The sequence below is a fragment of the Panthera uncia genome (genome assembly GCF_023721935.1).
Source record: "Panthera uncia isolate 11264 chromosome C1 unlocalized genomic scaffold, Puncia_PCG_1.0 HiC_scaffold_4, whole genome shotgun sequence".
In the NCBI taxonomy this organism is placed as follows: Eukaryota; Metazoa; Chordata; class Mammalia; order Carnivora; family Felidae; genus Panthera; species Panthera uncia.
In genome coordinates, this window is record NW_026057585.1 from 85828878 (window position 1) to 85848481 (window position 19604).

General features: G+C 53.4%; 1 protein-coding gene across 4 annotated transcripts in view; it reads right to left on the minus strand.

Annotated features, from left to right (window-relative positions):
- Window positions 1-274: 274 nt before the first annotated feature.
- MAN1C1 (mannosidase alpha class 1C member 1) overlaps window positions 275-19604 on the minus strand; it is a 144486-nt gene continuing 125156 nt past the window's right edge. For 3 of the 4 annotated variants that reach the window (XM_049617762.1, XM_049617761.1, XM_049617764.1), the window contains exons 8-12: window positions 15087-15202; window positions 9367-9586; window positions 6680-6852; window positions 5277-5392; window positions 3784-4373 (exon numbers count right to left, since the gene is read on the minus strand). In XM_049617762.1, the coding sequence (XP_049473719.1) occupies window positions 4247-4373; window positions 5277-5392; window positions 6680-6852; window positions 9367-9586; window positions 15087-15202 (752 nt within the window). In that variant the 3' untranslated portion in view covers window positions 3784-4246. Of the gene's footprint in view, window positions 706-3783; window positions 4374-5276; window positions 5393-6679; window positions 6853-9366; window positions 9587-15086; window positions 15203-19604 lie in introns of those variants that run through there. The other variant, XM_049617763.1, reaches the window with a different exon arrangement.

A 19604-nucleotide genomic window follows, 5' to 3' on the forward strand; every position in this document is an offset into this window, starting at 1 on the left:
TCCTGGGGCCTTGTTAGAAGCGCAGTATCTTGGGCTCCGCGCCTGAGCCGCTGAATATGAATCTGCATTTTAACAAGATCCCCAGGTGATTCAGGTGCACATTCAAGTTTAAAAAGCTCTGTCTTAAGAGACAGGAGGAGCAGGATCAAAATATTGTTCCAAGTATAGGGAACCAACCAGATATTTTTAGATACAAAAAACCAGCATCAGCAGCAACCCCCCCCCCCCCCCCCCGCCGCATTACCATGTGATTAAGCTTTAGTCACAGAGGGCTGAGCGTCTCTGTGCTACATAATCAACGAACATATTTCCAAGGACAGAGCCCCAGTGGGGTAGCAGGGAGGAGCTGGCTCTTCCCCATCTCCCCTTCGGTCCCCTCCCCAAAGCAGAGGGGACAGAGCTGAGATTCACATTGTGGCTCTCAAGGATACCGCCTTTAAATCGGATTTTCTCTTTTTGCTTTGCCGCCTTTAAATTGGATTTTCTGTGTTTGCTTTTCTTTCCAGTGCATTTGGTTTTTGAACTTTGCAAATCGCCAAAGACACAACGGGATGCACGAAGCGTCTAAACAGATGCAGTCATCTAAAAGGACGCATCTGGAGGAGGAAATGTCCCGCTTCTCAGCAGGGCGGTGCTCTGCAGACCTCAGTGCCTGGAGCCAGGTGCTAATGAAGCTTTCCGGGCAGGGACCAGCATCAAGCCCATCTGTGAAGAAAACAGGTGCAAAAGGTGGTTCCATCAGACGAGGCTGCAAAAGAGGCCGGCAGCACGCTGACCCTTGCCAGGAAAGGAGGGTCTGCCCCCGGGGAGTGGTTCCAGAACTGGGCTTCTGTGGCTCCTCCTTCGATGAAGATGACTCATCCCTTAGTGTCTCTCTCCTCGCAGCCTACCTTGGGTCTTACTTATTTTTATCCCCGGAATGGCGTTAAGTTGCCAAACGGGTGATGTTTCTCCACCTGCAAGGGCCCTCCTGGAGGATGAATTTTAAAATGCTCATTTTTACAGCTTGCTCCCAGCCATAATGCAGAAGACAAGAATGCAGGTGGCAGGGAGACAGGGACAGCAACATGGGCCCAACGGGGGGTGGGGAGGGAATGGGGCCTTGGGGAACCGCCAAGTGACTTTGCCAGGGAGAGACATTCCAGGAGTTGGCTCTAAGGGGCCGGAGGAGAGGAAAGAAGAAGAATAGCCAAGTAGGCTTTCCTCTCTTTCTAATACTGAAAAAAATCAAAGCAAAACCTGTGAACAGTCCTGCGGTTTCTGCCCCACGAGCAGGTGGCTTCGTTATTTTGGTAGCAAACCTCATTTTTTTCTCCAGGGACCAGCCCATCCCCTATCGCATGGGGTCCTTGCCTGTCACTCAAGATGCACCTGGCTGGGGAGCACATGACCCAGGTTAGGCCAATTGGAAGCCTACTTCCTTGAGGGGAGCTGGTAGGATCCGGACCCATTTGGAGTCACCCGGCCTGACGGAGGTGCTGGGGAGACTACCCCCTTGGTTCTTGCAGCCTAGATCCCGTCCCTGGCCACTTCCTCTTCCTAGTCCTTCTTGTGGTCTGACTGTTGCCTCTCTTGAAAGCCCATGAGTCACCCTAGGGCATTTCAATACTTTTTTTTTCTTTTTCTTTTTTTTTTTTTGTTTGTTCGTTTTGTTTTGTTTGCTTAAGTGAGACAGAGTTGGTTTCTATTATTTGTAACCGAGGGCCCGAACTGTCACAAACCCAAATGCCCAGCCACAGAGGCTTGGATCCAGAAAGCACGATAGAGTACACAATGGAACATTCTACAACTAGGTGCGGTAGTAAGTGTGTATTTGTTGACATGGAAAGAACTTCACAGTATATAGTTAAGAGCAAAAGCAGATTATAGTAAAACAGTAGACACAGTGTGATACTATGTTTGCAAAATATATTCTGTACGTTCACAGAAAAAAGATCTAGAAGAAAATATAATGGTCTTCATTCCAAAGGGTAGGATGGTTTGTATGTGGCTTTTCTTTCTGCTCAGCATAAAGATACTCCTAACCTTTCCACAATGCTTGTGGAGTGGGTTTTTCTGTTTTGCCTTCTTTATTTTTTCAAGTTTATGAAATGTTTATTTTTGAGAGAAAGAGAGCGAGCATGCGAGCAGAGGGGAGGCAGAGAGAGAGAGAGAGGGAGAGAGACAACCTCAAACAGGCTCTGCGCTGTCAGCAGAGAGCTCGACGCAGGGCTCAATCCCACGAACTGTGAGATCGTGACCTGAGCCGAAATCAAGAGTCAGACACTTAACCGAATGGGCCACCCAGGCGCCCCTGTTTTGGTTTTTAAAAAAAGTGGACACAGGCGGGTCGCCAGAGTCACACTTTCTTGATGCCTGTCTAAAGTGAAGTGATTTCCTGGGTTCAGGGAGGGACTTAGTCACAAAACTCCAGGGTCCCTGCCATGGGGACTGCTCACCCAGAGCTCTGACTACTGCTTACGAAGATGCAGGAGGCATCTGCGTCCCCAGGACAAAGAAAAGCCCTGCCCACTTTGCCAGGGCACCTGTGGATCCCACTCATTGTCACAGCGACCTTGGGAGATAGAGGTTCCTCCCTGTTTGACGGAAGAGGGACCGGAGAGGTGAGGTGACTTGCCCAGGCTCTCATAGTGGGGACTTAAAGGCGGGTGACTTGGCCCAGGGCTCCAACACCCCAGGGGCTACTCAAGTTTATTAATCTCCGCACCCAACATGGGGCTTGAACTCACGACCCTGAGATCAAGACCACATGCTCTTCTGACGGAGCCAGCCAGGCGTCCTGGGGCTACTCAAGTAGCCAGAATGAAGTGACTGAGCGTGTGGCAGGGCTTAGAATTATCCTGTGAGGTCAGCTGTGTGGACAAGCTGCCAAGCAGAGGGAGAGCTCTCCCTTCACCCCTGCCTGGACGCCTTGCTCTGCATAATGCCTCAAGGTTCTAGGCCTCCCCGCGGGGGAGGCAGGTGACGTCACTGGGGAGAGTGGGATCGTGGGATGCCCGTCCGGCTGCTCCTTATCTTCTAGGCCTTGAAAGTCATGCCCGCAGATCGGTCCTGGCCATTAGTACCCCGGCCCCACATGACTCCTTTGTAGCATTTTATACAACTTGCAGTCATGTTACTTACCTGTCAGTTTACTTCCCGGTCTGTCTTTCCCCCTCCTTGACCGTTCGCTCCCTGAGGACAGAACTTAGGACTGTTTCACTTATGGCTGTGTCCCTGGTGTCCAGCCCAGTGTCTGGTCCCCTACGGGCACTCACCATGTATCTGCTGAACGAGAGCAGATGAACACGTAACTGGGGGTGGGAGGGGCGTGTAAGAGGGGCTGGGCTCACCCCTCTGCCTCTACTGGCTGTATGACTTCAGGCAAGTTGCTGGCCCTCTCTGGGCCTCTTCCAAGCTTTGACCTAAGTATAAACATCCAATTCCATTTAAAGGATTGGCTTCACCCTTCCTGAATTTTTAAGACCGAGTTAAGGAAAGGCAATAGAAGTCTTTACTAAATTGCACGTTAAATCAACTGCTGGTTATTTTTTCTGATAGCACTGCAATGGTCTTCCCAAGAGTCACTGATGTGCAATGAACCCAATCGTATTTCTTATTCAATAAACTCTTTTATTGTAAGTTTACGGATTTTTCCATTACAATAATGAAAATAGCACTAGTGATTCGTTAACATTTAGGCCCAAATCAAAAGGCAGCGCCTCCTCAAATTATAAGGTAAATGCCACATAGTTGAACATATAGTACATGTTGGGCAAAAGGCATTTAAAATATAGAAAACAGGGTCAAGGTTTGTGTCTGCAAACACTTTAAGGTTTAGTTCATCAAGACGATACTGCGTGTGAAAGCACATGATTTTGAAAGCATATAATCTGTGATAAAACACAACTGCAGAGAAAAGGCAAAATCAAGCAAAACAAATTAAAAAAAAAAACCCTCCCCACATGAACGGAAGTGACCCAAATACATGGCAACAATAGGCAGACCTCCAGTCATTGGGCCCTGGGATGGCAAGTGAGTGGGTTTCATAGAAATTCTCCATAGGAAGGAAAGTCTGGGCCTGGTGCGACATTTGCTGCGTCTCCAAGTCCTGTCTCCTCACAGAGGAAAGGAAGTTGCTGGTCCGACACCTGTGCCCTGGGTCTGCCCAGAATGGGGCCTACGTTCCCAATCCCTTTGAGAACAGTCCCAAGTCCTGAAAAGGCAAGGCGACCCTCTGGGCCCCGGGAGTGGCAGGGAGGTGGGGTCAGAGTTGGCCCCCGCCCCTGCCGGGGCTGTCCGAGTGGTTCACGGGGAGGGGGTGGGCCTCCGTGTTGAACACCCAGTCTTCCAGGGAGAGCACATCGTCTTCAGAGAACAGAAGATAGAGATACCTGCGCCCCGGGGGCCGGGAGGGAAGCAAAACACAGCCCGTCAGCGCTTTGGGGAACAGGCCCCCCCGCTGGGAACAAATCTCAGAGGCCATTGCGACGACGGGCCTGTGGCTAAGGGTGCAGGGAGGTCTGAGATCCCAAATCCACTAGGAGGGCTGGTCCCAGGGAAGGAGCTGTGGATGCCAAGGAGGGCACTGAGACTTGGGGCGGTCCCACCTGGTTGAATGCTGGCTCGCCCTTGCCCTCACTCTGTTTAACTCATACCCATCCGGCTTCACCCAGGTTCTTCCCCACTTGTATGAGGACCCTATGTGAGAAGCCTGCTAGGACCACTTAAGGTCTAGAGTCTTCTTTCGTTTCACGGTGGCCTGAGTACTGCACCAGTCCAAACTCTTAGGCTGCTCCCTGATGTGCCGTTCTGGTGGCAGAACAGACCATTCTAATCCATTTCAGAGAGTTGAGCACAAGGGGGATGCTTTGGGGAACATCGAGGACTTCCACCCCAAGAAAGCAAGGGGCCGGGGCAGCAGCAAAACTGCACAGGGAAGGTTCGTAGCAGTGACCCCCATCACTGTCATTCTCCCCATTTTACAGAAGAGGACGTAGTTTCAGAGAACTAAGTAACCCAAGGAGACTAGGTAAAGGAGTTAACTTACCACACGGCTAACACTTAGGGGGTGGAGTCCAGCCTGGGCCTGGCCAGAGGCACACCCTGGGGGTGTGACCCGGAGAGCCCAGCGCCCCCCTTCCCCGCCCCTCCGGCCCCTCTTGGGTGCCCCTGTGATGGCAGAACCTGTTGGTGAAGGGAGGGACTGCTGACCCCATCCCTCGCCCACCCCCGCCCTTCAACCCTAGGAAAGCCCAGTTTCCTCTGGCAAGAACACCGGCCGAGCCCCAACTCACTTTAGTGTCTCCGCTAGAAAGAAGGTCTGCTGTTTGTTGTCGTGGTTGGGAATGCTACTGTACACGTCTTGGATCCCGGAGAAACCGGCTTCTGTTCGACAGTATTTCTCCAGGGCCTGAGGAGAAGGGAGGCAGCATTGGGGGCGGGGGGAGGGGAGAGGAGAGGCCCCTGCCCAGTTCTCGTGCCTGCCCAGCTCATGGATGGGCAGGCCCCTGACCACTTGGCTAGGGGCTGCTGGCATTTGCGGAAGCAGAAGGCCGAATGGTTTGTTCAGGGCTCAGCTGACCTGCTGCCAGGCTGGTGGGGACACACACCCTGGGCCCACCGCTGAGCACTTTGTCCCAACAGACTGCTTGCTCGAGCTTTGCTCTGGGTCTGAACTCGGGGGATGTTCTCTTGGCCCTCCGGGGGATAGGCTGGTCCAACAGACTCACCCACAGAGGAAGGCAGTGGAGGGCCGGGATGTGGGGACGGGACTCGGCACACCCCAGGGAACTCCCTGTGCAGATGTGGTCCCTGTTCTACTGGTGGGTGGGCCATGGGCTGACGGCTTTTTTTTTTTTTTTTTTTTTAATAAATGCAATTTTTACCCACAGAGGGGTCTGTGGGCTGGGCTCAGGAGCACAAAACACTTGACTTTTACTGGTCAAGAACCAGGGCCTTCAGGGAAACAGGGGGTTTCTGACCAATGAACCATGTCAGTGAACCTGAGTGTGCCCTTGTGCCCTGCCCAAGTCTAAGCTCTGGGTGTGGCTCTCCCTAGGATAGCTTGTGCCTCAGAGCCGTGGCCCTAGGAGAAGTTGGGAAGAGGGGGGCACAGAGAAGGCTTAGCATCCGTCAAGAGACATCCTTCTGGACTCCCCATACCTGCCTTTGGCTCTACCCCAGAGAAGGGCATGAGGTTTCCTGCCAGGTAGTCGGGGACAAGAGGGCGGGTGGAGGAGACATGGGCGGTGGGGAGCAGAGCCCAGAGAAAGGTAGGGGCTGCCCAGGGCTGGGCTGGCTCTGGGCAGAGCAAGGAGGTGATCTGCTGGCTTGGTAGCCGATTCCTGCTTGACAGGAGAAATCTAAAGCCATCTGCTCAGGCTTCAAGGTCGGAGAGCAGTGACCCCATGCGCTCTGGGCCCCTCTGGCTGCTGCCCTGCCTTTGGCCCTCTTAAGTTTGCTGGTCCTAGAGTCCAGGCCCCAAAGGCTGTGGGCGCTCGTTTCTCGGCCTGCTTCTGCCCAGCTGGGGACACTTAGCTGTGCAACCTCACCTTGACCCTTTGCATTCAGAACCTCGGCCGGATGTCAGCCTGGTCTGACCCTCTTCTCAAAGCCTGTGCTAGGGTGTTTTGGACCCTGGTTGAATTCTCAGGGCACCTGTCACCCAGTCCCCCCTCCCCCCAACCAGCCCACTCACCGTCACCACTTCCCAGCCCCACTCCCTGTAGACGGGGTCGTGGGTCTGTCGCCACAGGTACATGTAACTCTCCACCACCTCAGGCCGCAGGATATAGTAGCTCTCGCTCAGCTGTGTGGCCACTGCCTCTCTGCCGGAGTTAAACCAGAAGGCCTCGGGCCCCAGTTTGGTATCTGTGGGGATGACCAACCAGAGGGTCTAGGTCAGACCTCCCACCTCCTACTTTTCAGGACCTGGCTGCCCCAGGAGAGAGCTCAGTGGCCTGGAAGCAGTGGCAGGGGGAGGGCTGGCGATGGACTGATACCGGCTGGGCCCTGCCTATACCGCCAGCCAGAGCTGAGCCTGGCAAACACACAGCTTCCCTCTTGGCCTAGGTTGGCCACAGCAAGACCCTTGAGGCCTCGAACATTTTGCAGTTTTAGAATCTGAGAGTCCAAATGAACTATCCAGCAGTCGGGGGGGACAAAGGTTTGGGCGATATTCCCCAGCTGTGTGTTTTGAGATGTTAGCTCTGCAAGATGTGAACCAGAGCTCAGCCAAGAAAGGATTTCAGGTTTAAATACATTTAAGGAACAGTGGGTCAGATAAAGTGAAAGAGTCTCCCGTCTGCAGGACTTATCAGATCCTTTAACATGCTGATATGCAGTGATGCTTCTCCACACACCCCTTTCTTAGGGCACCTCTATTTCACACCTCCCAGAAGCTTCCAGAGCCGACAGGCTGGGATAATGTCGAGGTGGAGATGGGGGGGGGGGGGGGGGGGGGGGTACTGCCCAGAGGCACATACTCAGGCAGAGGCAGCTAGATAAAGAGGGCCTGATGAGTTCTGAGTTTCATTTTGTTATCATTGTTTGGCTTGTTTGTTTTTGGACAATTTGGTGCTGTCCCTGTTTTCTGGAGGACCATAATTATAACCACAACTACAGTCACCACCTATGATTTCAAGGGCTGTGCTGGGTGCTTTCCATACATTATTTCAATCCTTAAAACATGGTTTTCTTTGCTAAGGTAGATGTTATTGTCCCTCTCCCAGGCACATGGAAACTGAGGGTCAGAGAGGCTAAGTAATTTGTCCAAGGTAACACAGCGAGCTGTGACTGAGCTGGGATGTGACCCTCGATCTGTCTGATGCCCTTTCCCTGGACTGTGCTCTCTCTCTTTTCCTCCTGGGTCTGAGACTCTAGGCCTCCTTCCTTTAACACCTGTACATCACATCTGGGTCAGCGGAGTGCCCAGCTCTGGTCCTCAGGTGTCCCCTTCCTTCTTCCCATTGGGTCAGGACCCTGAGAGGCCCTGGGTTGTTTTTCCTCAAGAGATGACTGGAGCTTTGCAGGACATCCTACTCCCATGGAAGGCTTCACGGAAACGGGACCCCCCAGACCCTGGCCCCTTCAATTGCTCAAATGCTACAGCTGCTCTTGACCATCAGCAAACAGTCATTCTGCCAAGCGGCTAATGGGGTGAGGGCAGGAGCGACCGCCGTGGTCGTCCGTGGACAAGCGGGCTGGCTGGAACAGCATGCTCTATTAAGTGCGTGTCTTTTATGGTCTGGGCTGATTGTCCCAGACAAACAGCGAGCTTTTTATTATTCCTGAGATTTCCCGTTTGTTTATGGTCCTGGCTCTCTGAATGAAATTGCAGACCTGTTGTTAAGGACCCACTGCAAATCACTGGCTTCATGAAAACAGCTCCCGGAGATCTGGACTCAACTGGAGGGGTCAAGGACACATGTCAGGCTAATAAACTCCTCCGTGCTGTGGCTGAAGGCGGCTGGCAATGTGCTCTATGGGACCCTCTATCTCACCCTGGGAGACCTGTGTTATTGTTTCCATTGAGCAGGTAGGAAAATAGAGGCCACCCAGCTGGTGAGTGGCAGAGCAGCACTTGAGCCACGAATATTCATGGCAAATCTTAGGTCCTCTCCTCCAACCAAGCCTGGGATTAAGTTCAGAGCAGTGGGCACCTCTCAGGGCCCTGGAGGAGGGATTTTTCTGAGGGGCACTAGAGAGGCAGCACATAAGAAGGAGCTGGGCATCAGAAGACCTGGGTTCTAGCCCCGGCTTAGCTACTCACACGCAGGGTGACTTTGGTGAAGTCACTTCCCCACTTTGGGCTGACTCAGTTTCCCCATGTGTAAAACAGGGAGTTGGGTTCATGTTCTCTAAAGTGACTTCTGATTCTAGCATTTGATAATTCTGCGTGGAGTGTTGGGGATGGTCAAGGAGCTCTCAAGCTTTCCGGTGATCTGGGAACAAAGAGGGTGATAAACAGGGTGGTGCCAGGGGCGGTAAGATCCCCTAAATGGAGGGGTGGTGGGGAGGAAAAAGAGAGGTACATTCAGGGGTAAGGGTTCAGGGAGAAGGAATTCTCTAGGCTCAGGGAGCCTGGAGGACTTTCCGCTCTGTGCCCCTGGGCCAAGTCTTCTCTGGGCCTCAGCCTATCTGTGTTGTGAGGTTTGGCCATGATGTGGAACAATCCTTGGCCAGGTGCTCAATACATCACCCCTATTTTCCTTTGAAGTTCGGGTACAATCTCAGTGCACAGACAGCACGTCCCTCGTACAAATTCTATGTAACTTCCAAGGGGAAACTGTGTTCCCTTCACTCACTGTCGCTCCGCTGGTTTGTCTAGTTCTTCCTCGTGTCTAGCCTCAGTCTCTCCTGCTGCCCTTCCCCTCGCACGGTTACCTGAGCGGGCGTACGATTCGTGGCACGTCTTGGTGATCTGGGCTGCGAGCTCTCGGTAGCGGGCCCTCTTTTCTTCCTTGGCATCCTCAGCGCCGAGGGCGATCATGCCCCCAGAGAAACAGGCCAGGTGCCCCATCTTGTGGTCCAGAATCCCCCCTCGCCACTCGGCAATGTAGGTCAGCCCCCCAGGAGAGACATTCAGCAGGTGGGTCTCTATTGCCTGGGAGCAAGGTGGGAGTTGGGCAGGGGGAAGGGGCATGGGGGGCGGGACAGAGAAGGGAGGGGGAGAGGACGGAAAATGAACATTTTGCAGACAGCAGTGAACGCAGCTCTGCTGGGCCCTCCATCCCAGGCAAAGGAGGCCCTTGACCTTGGCTGGTGGTGGTCTCTGATGGGGCCAGTGGCACCTTCTGCCACTCGCCTGGCTGAAGCCTGGTGCCTGTGGGGGGCTTGCACACGAGGCAGCTCCCTAGGGTGAGTCTCTCATTTAGACTTAAAAAAAAAATTACTTTTAGGTGATCTCTGCATCCAACGTGGGGCTTGAACTCATGACCCCGAGATCAAGAGTTGCCTGTTCTACCGACCGAGCCAGCCAGGTGCCCCTCTTATGTAGACTTTTAAATCTTCTGTGCACAAAGATCTTTTAAAAAATCTTTAAAAATTCTTGGGGCGCCTGGGTGGCTCAGTCGGCTAGGCGTCCAACTTCGGCTCAGGTCATGATCTCCCAGTTCGTGAGTTCGAGCCCCGCGTCTGGCTCTGGGCTGATGGCTCGGAGCCTGGAGCCTGCTTCAAATTCTATGTCTCCCTCTCTCTCTGCTCCTCCCCTGCTCACGCTTGGTCTCTCTCTCCTTCAAAAATAAATAAAAAAATATTAAAAAAAAAAATTCTTATCCATCCTCCACTGTATTCTCTCTTAGGGAGTCTTAACCTAAAGCCCAGTTGGCCTGTAGGTGGGCTCCAGGGGGTCCAGAAGGCCCGTCAAATTGTGTATGACACTTTTGTGTATGTGCATTTTCATGGGAAGAGGGTCTAGATATTTTATCTGAGTCTTAAAAAGGACCCACAGAAAGTTAAGAACTTCTCTCTACAAGCCCTTATCACGCACCTTCTCATTTAATGCCCACGACGAGCCAGGCACATGGCTGCAGTGCCCTCTACAGACAAAGGGGTTGAGTGGCTTGTCCCAGGTCCCAGCCACGCTGGGACTGACCTCCGTCAGTTCCAAGCTGTGTGACACTGGGCAGGTTCTATGTGCTCTCCTACTGCCTCGATCTCCGAGTGTATGAAATGGGGAGATGACCATAAACCACCTTATAGGGTTGTGAGGACCGGGTGACATGTGTGTGCAGCCCTCAGCATACTTCCTGGCGCAGTGAGAGTCCTCAGTGCCCGTGGGCTGTTCCAGCTCCTCTCCAGCCCTCCCCCCCCCCCGCCCCCAGCCTCTTTTCATTCCCACCCTCTCCTCCCATCCAGTATTCGAGTGTATTCCGTGAGCGCCTCCTTGGGGCCAGCAGCAGTTCGGGCAGGGTATATAGCCCCTGAAGACACGCAGCCTGGGCCCTGCCTGGGGGCGGGGCTCACCTGCTAGTCAGAGACTTCCCCACAAAATCAAATACACGCACGAATTAGGATTTGTGGTCGGCATTTTACAAGAAACATGCTCCACCCCAACTGCGCCACTCCGGCTTGTCTCTGGGCATCCTCCACGATGCACTTCCCTGGAGACGGCGCCCTGGCCCAAACCCCGGCTGCCCCGGTCCGCTCTTCCCCTGTCGCCTTTCTACGTGGTGCCGTCCCCACTTTGTGCATCCGTATCTGTGTGTGTGTGTGTGTCTGTGGCACGTCTGTCTCTCTCCCGGGACTCTGAGGGCTGAGTGAGAGCAGAAGCCGCCACCACCAACCTCCGGCCAGGGGCTGACATACAGAAGGCACTCCAACACCTTGGCTCTTGGATCGGTTTGTTTCTTTTCCTGCTCCTGCAAGGTCCCGGCTGGGGGGCTGGCTGCAGGACCCTCACTGAATAGCAGATGGGGAGGCTCTGATGACGTGACGTGCCCAGGGCACCTGTGCCACGTGGGGAGGAGCACTGAGGGGGGCGCCTGGGGAGCCGCTCACTACTGGGTTGGGTCTGCTCTGGGCTGGGCCCTGGCTCCTGGGTAGAGCTGGGTCCACGCGGGTGTGGAGGGGTGGCAGGCTAACCCAGGCTGTAGAAATCTGGTTCAGTTACCCACTGTCGACACTTGGGGGAGAACACAGACATCTGGGGGCGATCCCATGAAGCCTCAACCGCAGTGCAAAAACTGCCCCTTCCAGACCGACTCCCGTGGGTTATTTCCATTCTGGGTTAATGCCAGGCTAAGTAATTGCGGTAAAGACGAAATGACAGACCAGTCTCTCTGTGAGGACACTACTGAGACAAGCAGATAGGTGCAGAGATTAAAAATCAAGGCTTTCTAAAACCCTAAGCCAAACACGAGACAACACAGGCTGCCAACTGACTGGTTAGGCTTCAATCATAGCAGGAGACAGAGCAGAGCCGAGCGGGATACAGAGGCCTGGGTTGGAATCCCAGCTCTGCAATTTGAGAATTGGGTGATTCTGGGCAAATTTATTTCACTTTTCTGAAGACTCCTTCTCATTTGTAAACTGGGAATAATTCCTGGGATGGCTGTGAGGTTATGCAAAGCCTCTGCTTCCTTTGGCCCTCCTGGAGGGGACCCCATCTGTACATTCCCGAGAGGGACTTCAGGCAAGCCAGGCTCCTTTGTGGTTGGCAGGAGCACTCTATCTGGAGTCAGAGTTTGCACCCTGGCTTTGACACTGGCTGCTGTGTGACCTCGGGCCTCTCTGAGCCTCAGTTTCTCGTCTGTAAAATGGGGTTAAATAAGACAAGGCAGTCAATGCACCTGCCTGGAGGAGGCCGCAGTGACAGATACTCTCCCTGTCCTTCTTTTCGCTCCTCCTCTCCTCCTGGGACCCTCCAGGGGTGTGCCCAGTCTGCGTGTCTGAATCGTCCACACCCGCCTGTGCCGGACATTGTTCTAACTTATACACTGGAAACCCACCCCCCCCTACCCCACCCCGCCCCGCCCCGCCCCCTGCCCCAGGCAGCTTTCAAGGCTGTTTCCTGGGCCTCAGCCCAGAGGTTCTGATGTACCTTGCCAGGGTGCAGCCTGAGCAATGGGATTTTATAGCTCCCCTGGTGATTTTTAACGTGTGGACAAGGTTGAGAACTACCAGAATATTCTTCAAAGCCCCAAACTTGCCAGAGGCCCAGTCTTTACCCAGGGTCAGAGATACTCCAGGCTCTTCACTAGGGATATCAAATTCAGGGAGCAAAGCCAAGTTCTCTCCTGTTCAATCAAGTGCTTTCCATAAAGCTCCCGTTTGCTTAAATAATTCATGACCATTTCTTCCCTTGAAGCCTCAACTACAGTGTGCCCTGAGGGCAGGGAACCAGGCTGTTCACTAACTTCATGTTTACCCTGCAAGGAATGACAGAAATGTAGAAAGGCCTTTCCAGGCAGCATCTCCTGTGCAGGCTGAACACAGATCCTCAGACAGGAGACACTGGCTGTGGTCTAAGCTCAGCTGGAGCTGAATCTGGGGCTGAGACTCAGACTGAGATGGGACTGCAGTCCCAGTAGCTGCTTCATGACCAAGGTCTTGGTGCTGGGGAGCTGGGCGGGGAAAACTCATCACCGAGCCCACAGTTTAAAAGGTCCATGGCTGGGGCGCCTGGGTGGCTCAGTCGGTTGAGCGCCGACTTCGGCTCAGGTCACAATCTCACGGTCCGTGAGTTCGAGCCCCGCATCGGGCCCCTGTGCTGACAGCTCAGAGCCCGGAGCCTGTTTCAATTCTGTGTCTCCCTCTCTCTGACCCTCCCCTATTCATGCTCTGTCTCTCTCTGTCTCAAAAATAAATAAACGTTAAAAAAAAAAAAAATTAAAAGGTCCATGGCTGTGGAGGCCTGTTTCAATGCACTTCCTTTACGCACTACTGTTTCTGGTCAGACTCATGCAATCAGAGGGTAGTTAGAGATCACTCATCCATCTGTCCAACTGTTCATACCCATTCATCCACTATATCCACTCACCCATCCATCCTTCCACCTGCCTATCTACCCATTCACCCACCTATCCATCCTTCCACCCACACATCCACCCATAACTCCCTCCATCCATCCACCCATCCTTCCACCCACCCACTGACCCACCCATTCACTCGTCTGTCTGTCCATCCATCCATCCATCCATCCATCCATCCATCCCTTCAGCAATCATATGTTCATTTGTTCACAAAACAGTTTTTGTGTGCTTGCTATGTACCGGGCACTGTTTTAGGAGTGAGGCAGACACAGTGAATGACTAGACAAGATCTTGGCTCCTTGATAGCTCACATTCTATTTGGGGAAGACAATGAATGAGTAAACAAATATGGGCACATGATAATTTTCAGTGCCCGTGAAAGCAAAGAAGAGAGTAAGTCTGGGGTTTGTGACAGAGAGAGGTGGCAAAAGGCCAATTCCTAGTGGTATTTGAGTTGACCAATAAATGGGCCACAGCCACTTGAATGATATTCCACATAGAGACAACAGCAAATACAGAAGCCCCAAGGTGAGATTGAGTCTGGTGTGTCTGCAGGAGGCTGGGGACCACACCTGACAGCAAAGGGGAAGGAGTTCAAGGTGACTGGTAGGTCTAAATCAGGTGGGCAAAGGTGAGGAGTCTAGTTTATTCCAAATGTGAAGGAGCCAGTTCTCCTGGCTGCTGTGTGGAGAGCCGACTTAGAAGGGCAGAAGAGCAAGAAATCTAGTTGAGGAGACATAGGACCTCAGACCAACACGGCAGCAGAGTAAATCTGACTTGCTCAACTCACTTTATGAGGAAACCGAGGCCTGGAGTCTACCCAGGGCCTTTTCCTTACTTGGGCTCAGAAGCACCTATTGATGGGCCAACGGGAGTCTATAACCTCCTTTCTAATAGCGCAGGCTAACCAACTCCCTCTTCCATCCTGAGGTGTCCCCCTCCTGGCAGTCACCACCCCAGCCTACCATCTCTTGTTCAGTTCACACCCTACAGCCAGACCAGCGGTGGTGAGGGGCCATGGGGGAAACACTGGGGCTGGCTGAGAAGATCTGGCTTTAGCTCCGGCTCGGCCAGCGCTGTGCCGTGTGCCTTTGAGCAGTGCCTTCCCCTCTCTGGGCCTTGATTTCCATCCACATAGAGAGAAGGAGCAGAACTGGATGCTCCACTGAGGGAGGCCCCCTCCCCATTTGGACACGCTAATTACATCATCTCTGCTCCACCAGGAAGAGAGCTGAGGCTCTTGCTTTGGCAGCCTCTTTTGGGGGCTCCCAGGCCACCATCTGACTATGCTGTGGGCTCTGACACATTGACTGAAGCCCACACAGCACGGTTTCTGAAGCAGACTGACTGCCACTTCCTGTGAGGCCTTGGACAAATGACTTTCCCTCCTGGAGCCTGGGTTTTGCATCTGTAACACGAGGATGCTAACATGGCCCTAATTTCAAGGTGTTCGAGAAGAGTCACAAACTGGGTGTGCAAAGCAACTGGCTGGGGAGGAGACTGTCTTGTTCTTCTGGCTAGCACGCCACGGTGGGGGTGGTGGCAGTGAGCGGGCCCCCTGCACTTAGGGGCCTGTGCCAGACCCGGTGGTGAAGGACCGACCACCGGTGAAGAATCTGGCACTTGTCTTACCTCTAAGGCTTCATAGTACATATCTTTAGCCTCCACATCTGTCTTGGCCGACATCAACCAGGATTTGATCAAATATTCATAAAAACTGTCCCCGAGTCCTCCAACCGAGACGTGGTCTGTGAGGGGAAAGAGGACAGGAACATTATTTTTAAAGTATTAAAAAAAATTTTTTTTGATGTTTATTATTTTTGAGAGAGAGAGAGAGAGACAGCACGAGCAGGGGAGGGGCAGAGAGAGAGGGAGACACGGAACTGAAGCAGGCTCCAGGCTCTGAGCCGTCGGCACAGAGCCCGGAGCGGGGCTCGAACTCACGGACCGTGAGATTATGACCTGAGCCGGACGCTCAGGTCAGGACCGGACGCTCAACCGACTGAGCCACCCAGGCGCCCGAGGGAACATTATTTTTAACTGCTGAGGCCACCAGGCAGGTCTCACCGAGGGACTCATTGGGTGGCGAGTCTCATGCGCTGGCCTCTGTGGTCCCCCCCAGTGCTGGGTGCCGATGGGGAGCAAGTGTTTGATCAGCAGCCTCTGAGCCCTGAGAGAACAGGGGCAGAAAGGAAGGCACAGACTGTGACTCGAGGAACCGGGGCCACCTTGAACACGATCATGTGGCATGCAAGTGCACAGGCTCACCCGGGTATATAAATCATGTCGCTTTAGCAGACCGAGGATGGCAGGGCCTCTGGTTATTAACTGTAAATGAGTTGCATTTCTTTAAAAAGATAATCTGGTGGCAGGGAGTTCAGAGATTTTTATTACCCGGTGACAAACATGGTAATTAATGCTGGGCAGGTTCATAAAAGGCCATGGAAAGGAGGAACGGGAGCCTTAATTTAGTCACAGTACAGAACCACTTGGAAAAACCAAGCTTAAATGGAGCAGGTTAGGATAAATGGAGTTTCCAAGGAGCAGGGGGAGGGAAGAATTGGGTTTTGAAGAGCCCCTCTTTGCCCTGGGTGGCATCAGCCTGGAGTTGGCCACAGAGCAGGACCGTGAGGCTGTGGCTGAATGAGGAGGTGACTCCGCTCAGGGCTGTCCCGGGAGAAAGACGGGTCAACCGTGAGCGCTTAACCCGAGCGGCAAGACACGGAAATCACTTCGCTCCCATGCTTTAAAAATTAACAACAGGGAAACAGAAAGGCATTTAATAGAGAAACAAAGAGGAAACTTCAGTTCCCTGTTAAGATTCATTTAAGCAGAAAAAGGGAGGAAGGAAAATAGGGGGGACAGATTCAGGCAGCAAAGGGGCGATGGGGAAGTTATTTCCAGCTCCTCTGGACAAAGCAGGGATAGGAAGACAGAAGGGAGGGGAAGTGGGGGGCGGGGAGAGAAAAGGAAACAGAAAATCTGTCAAAAGCTACCATTTCTCCAGGGTCTACTGGGGGCCAGGAACTTTACTGTATTGTCTGTAACAACCTCCCAAGAAGCCTGTAGGTAAGCGTTGTCAACCCCTTTCCCAGATGGGAAAACTGTGAGTGGGCCTACATAGTGACTCCAAGGCCACCAAGGTGGCAGAGCCCTCACTTTCTGCAGCCTGACAGTCAACCAGAGGATGAAAATAAAGGTGCCTGGAGTCAGAAAGGACAGCGTGGAGAGAGAGGGACCAAAAGTCAGAGGGTAAAGACAGGTGGGGACCAGGCAAGTGGGCTGAGAGGCGAACCCACAGCGAACCAGCCCTTCTGGCTCCTTCCGGCCCCATAAACAAATCATGGCCCAGCAGGGGCTCAGCAAAAACTGGACCGGATCAGAGAAATCCTGTGCCTTGGGGAGCCTCGGGAGGGGTGAATGTGGGCTGAACCTTGCTCTGTGACGGGGGACTCAGCAGCACACCCCCCATCCCCCACTGCTACATGGAGGACGCGGCTCGGGACGCAGCACAAAGGGAGGCGTGGGGCATGCCAGGCCCGGCATGTCCATGGCGTGTCCATGGCTGGAGCAGGTCCGTGCCGAGCAGGGGGCTGAGGAAGGCCGGAAGTTAAATCGGGTCAGCCTCCACTCAGGGAGGGCCCTCCCACAGCTCACAGCCCACAGAAGAGGCACACGGGCACACGACCGAGGGCACTGTCACCGCCAGGCTCACCTGTCACCGTTTTCTCCACCGCCCCAGACACTCCTAGCCCCTTGCCTCCCCACGCTCGCTCTCACCTGTGGTGACCCCTCTGCCAGAAACACCCTTCCCCCCCTTGCCCAGCTAACACTTCCTCCCTGCTACACCCCAGCTCGGGCATCCCCTCCTCAGAAAGGCTTTTCTGTGTCCTCATAAACCTGCTCACAGTCCTTCCCTGCAGGGTGACCATGAGAAGTGAGATAACCCACATGCAAATCCGGCCCTCACGTGGCAAGCACTCAGTGGTAGCAGGCCCTACTCTTACTGGGGGTGTCCTTGCCGCTGGCTGCCCCCAAAGCTGTGGTGTAAGTATCTGCTTATGGGTCCACCTCCCCCACCAGGCTGTGGGCTCTTTATGGGGAGGAACCGCATATGATTCTCATTTTACGCCCAGCGCCTGTATGGCACCCAGTGGATGTCCAGGAAGTCCTGAACGAAAGAAAATAAGGTAGGTTTGAGCTGTGTTGGGAAGGGTTTCGAACGCCAAGCCAAAGAGTTTGGACTTCATCATGCGATTGCAGCGTGTGTATGACGCGGTCGAGGGCGTCTTCTGGCAGGTACGTGCAGGAGACGGGAGCCAGGCCGCCAGGAGTGCCATGGGAGTTTGGGACAGGACACCCTCTTGGGGATACGCGCAGAGCTTCTCAGGGGCCTCTACCAACGTGAACAATTGTCATTTGGCACACAGAAAGCCCAGGGGTGGGAATCAGAAGGCGAAGATCTGCCATTAGCTCAGGGCAAGCCATCTTCCCCGCTGGGCCTCAATCTTTTGATCAATAAAATACAGAACAGGAGCATGAGTTGGTGTGCATGAGCCTGAACAGAGATGGGCTTTGCTGCTTCCTGATCGTGTCATCACACTTGGCAGGGGGAGGCCACCACCCTACACTGGCTCTCAGGAAAGTACCGTGAACCAGGGGGAGGCTGCCAAACTGGGGCCAGTGGGCAGCTCACACTACGCACCCACTGGGGAGAATCTAGATTTGCCACACCTTCTCATCGAGGAAGGTGTGGGATTCAGGCAGTGGACCAGACAAGCCACTCCGGGGGCCAAGCTGAAGGGCGGGCAGCTGAGCTCTGAGTGGCTCTGTGAGGCTCGGTCTCATCTGTGCTTGGTACCAGCAGGAGGCTGGTGAACTTGTCTTGGCTGTGAAGTCCCAGTGGCAGGAGGGTCTTGGCCTCCCCTGTTACCCTGCAGCTCAGTTTCCAGCGGGAGCAGCGGGGGCCTGGGACCCGGACGCAGACCTAACTCCTTCTCTCCAAGCTGCAATTGCTGTGGTTGCAAACACGCTTTGAATCCAGAGGATTCAAGGAAGGAAAAGAATGCGAACACACTTAGCTTATGCAAGTTGGGAATGTTCCCATCTGTTGGGAAAATACACAATTACCAAAAAGTCTCAGCAAAAACCACAGAAAACCTGAGATGAGTCCAGGTGCCAAGCCCATGGGAGGAGGAAGACAGGCCCCCGGGTGAGCAGGGCTTGATAGCCTTCCCTCTGTTCTCTAGCAGGCCTCAGATTCATACTTTATTCTATTAATTTTTTTCATGTTTATTTATTTTTGAGAGATGGAGCATGAGCAGGGGAGGGGCAGAGAGAGAGGGAGACAGAATCTGAAGCAGGCTCCAGGCTCTGAGCTGTCGGCACAGAGCCTGACGCGGGGCTCGAACTCATGAACTGAGATCATGACCTGAGCCAAAGTCGGACGCTTAACCGACTGAGCCACTCAGGCACCCCTGATTCATATTTTATTAATATGAAACAATTTTCCGTATGTGACCGACTTTGCTCAGTCTTGTGACCCCTGGCGCAGCCTGAAAAGAAAGTTATGTTTCTCAGCGGGGTGGGTGGGGGGCTCCCTGTAATTTGCCAAGGTAGCTGTTGGGACTGGGAAGCCACGCCCCTCTCCCTCTCTTTATGGCTTTTGCTGGAGCAGCTAAGGCCAGCAGGGGGGCAGTTTATCTCTTTACCCAGTCGGGCCTTGCAATTAAAAGCAGTAACAGTTATTGAACTGTCTCTTCCCGTGGCCATAATCTGTAATTCAAACCTTCATTTTCTCCCTGCACTTTTGGATTTGGCGGTGTGTTTTGGTTAAAAATACTTTGCATTTCTGTAAGTGGTTTTTGCAGGAGGCCACTTGGGAGTGAGGTCATCATCAGGGAAAATTCCTGGGTCAAATTTTCTGGGCCTTCTGGACCTGTAATCACAGAGACTCAGGGGTGGAAAAACGATGCCTCTGCAGCTTTTCCGTGGTGTCCCCGCCGGCTGGCCAGCCCTCCGGGTCCTGACTGTATACTTTTACTGATGGGTATTCATCATCTTTTAGAACAACACATATCATCTTTGGAAGATGAACTGAAATCTGTTTCCTGCCCCTTCTGACCGTTACTCCCACACCCCTCCATGGTG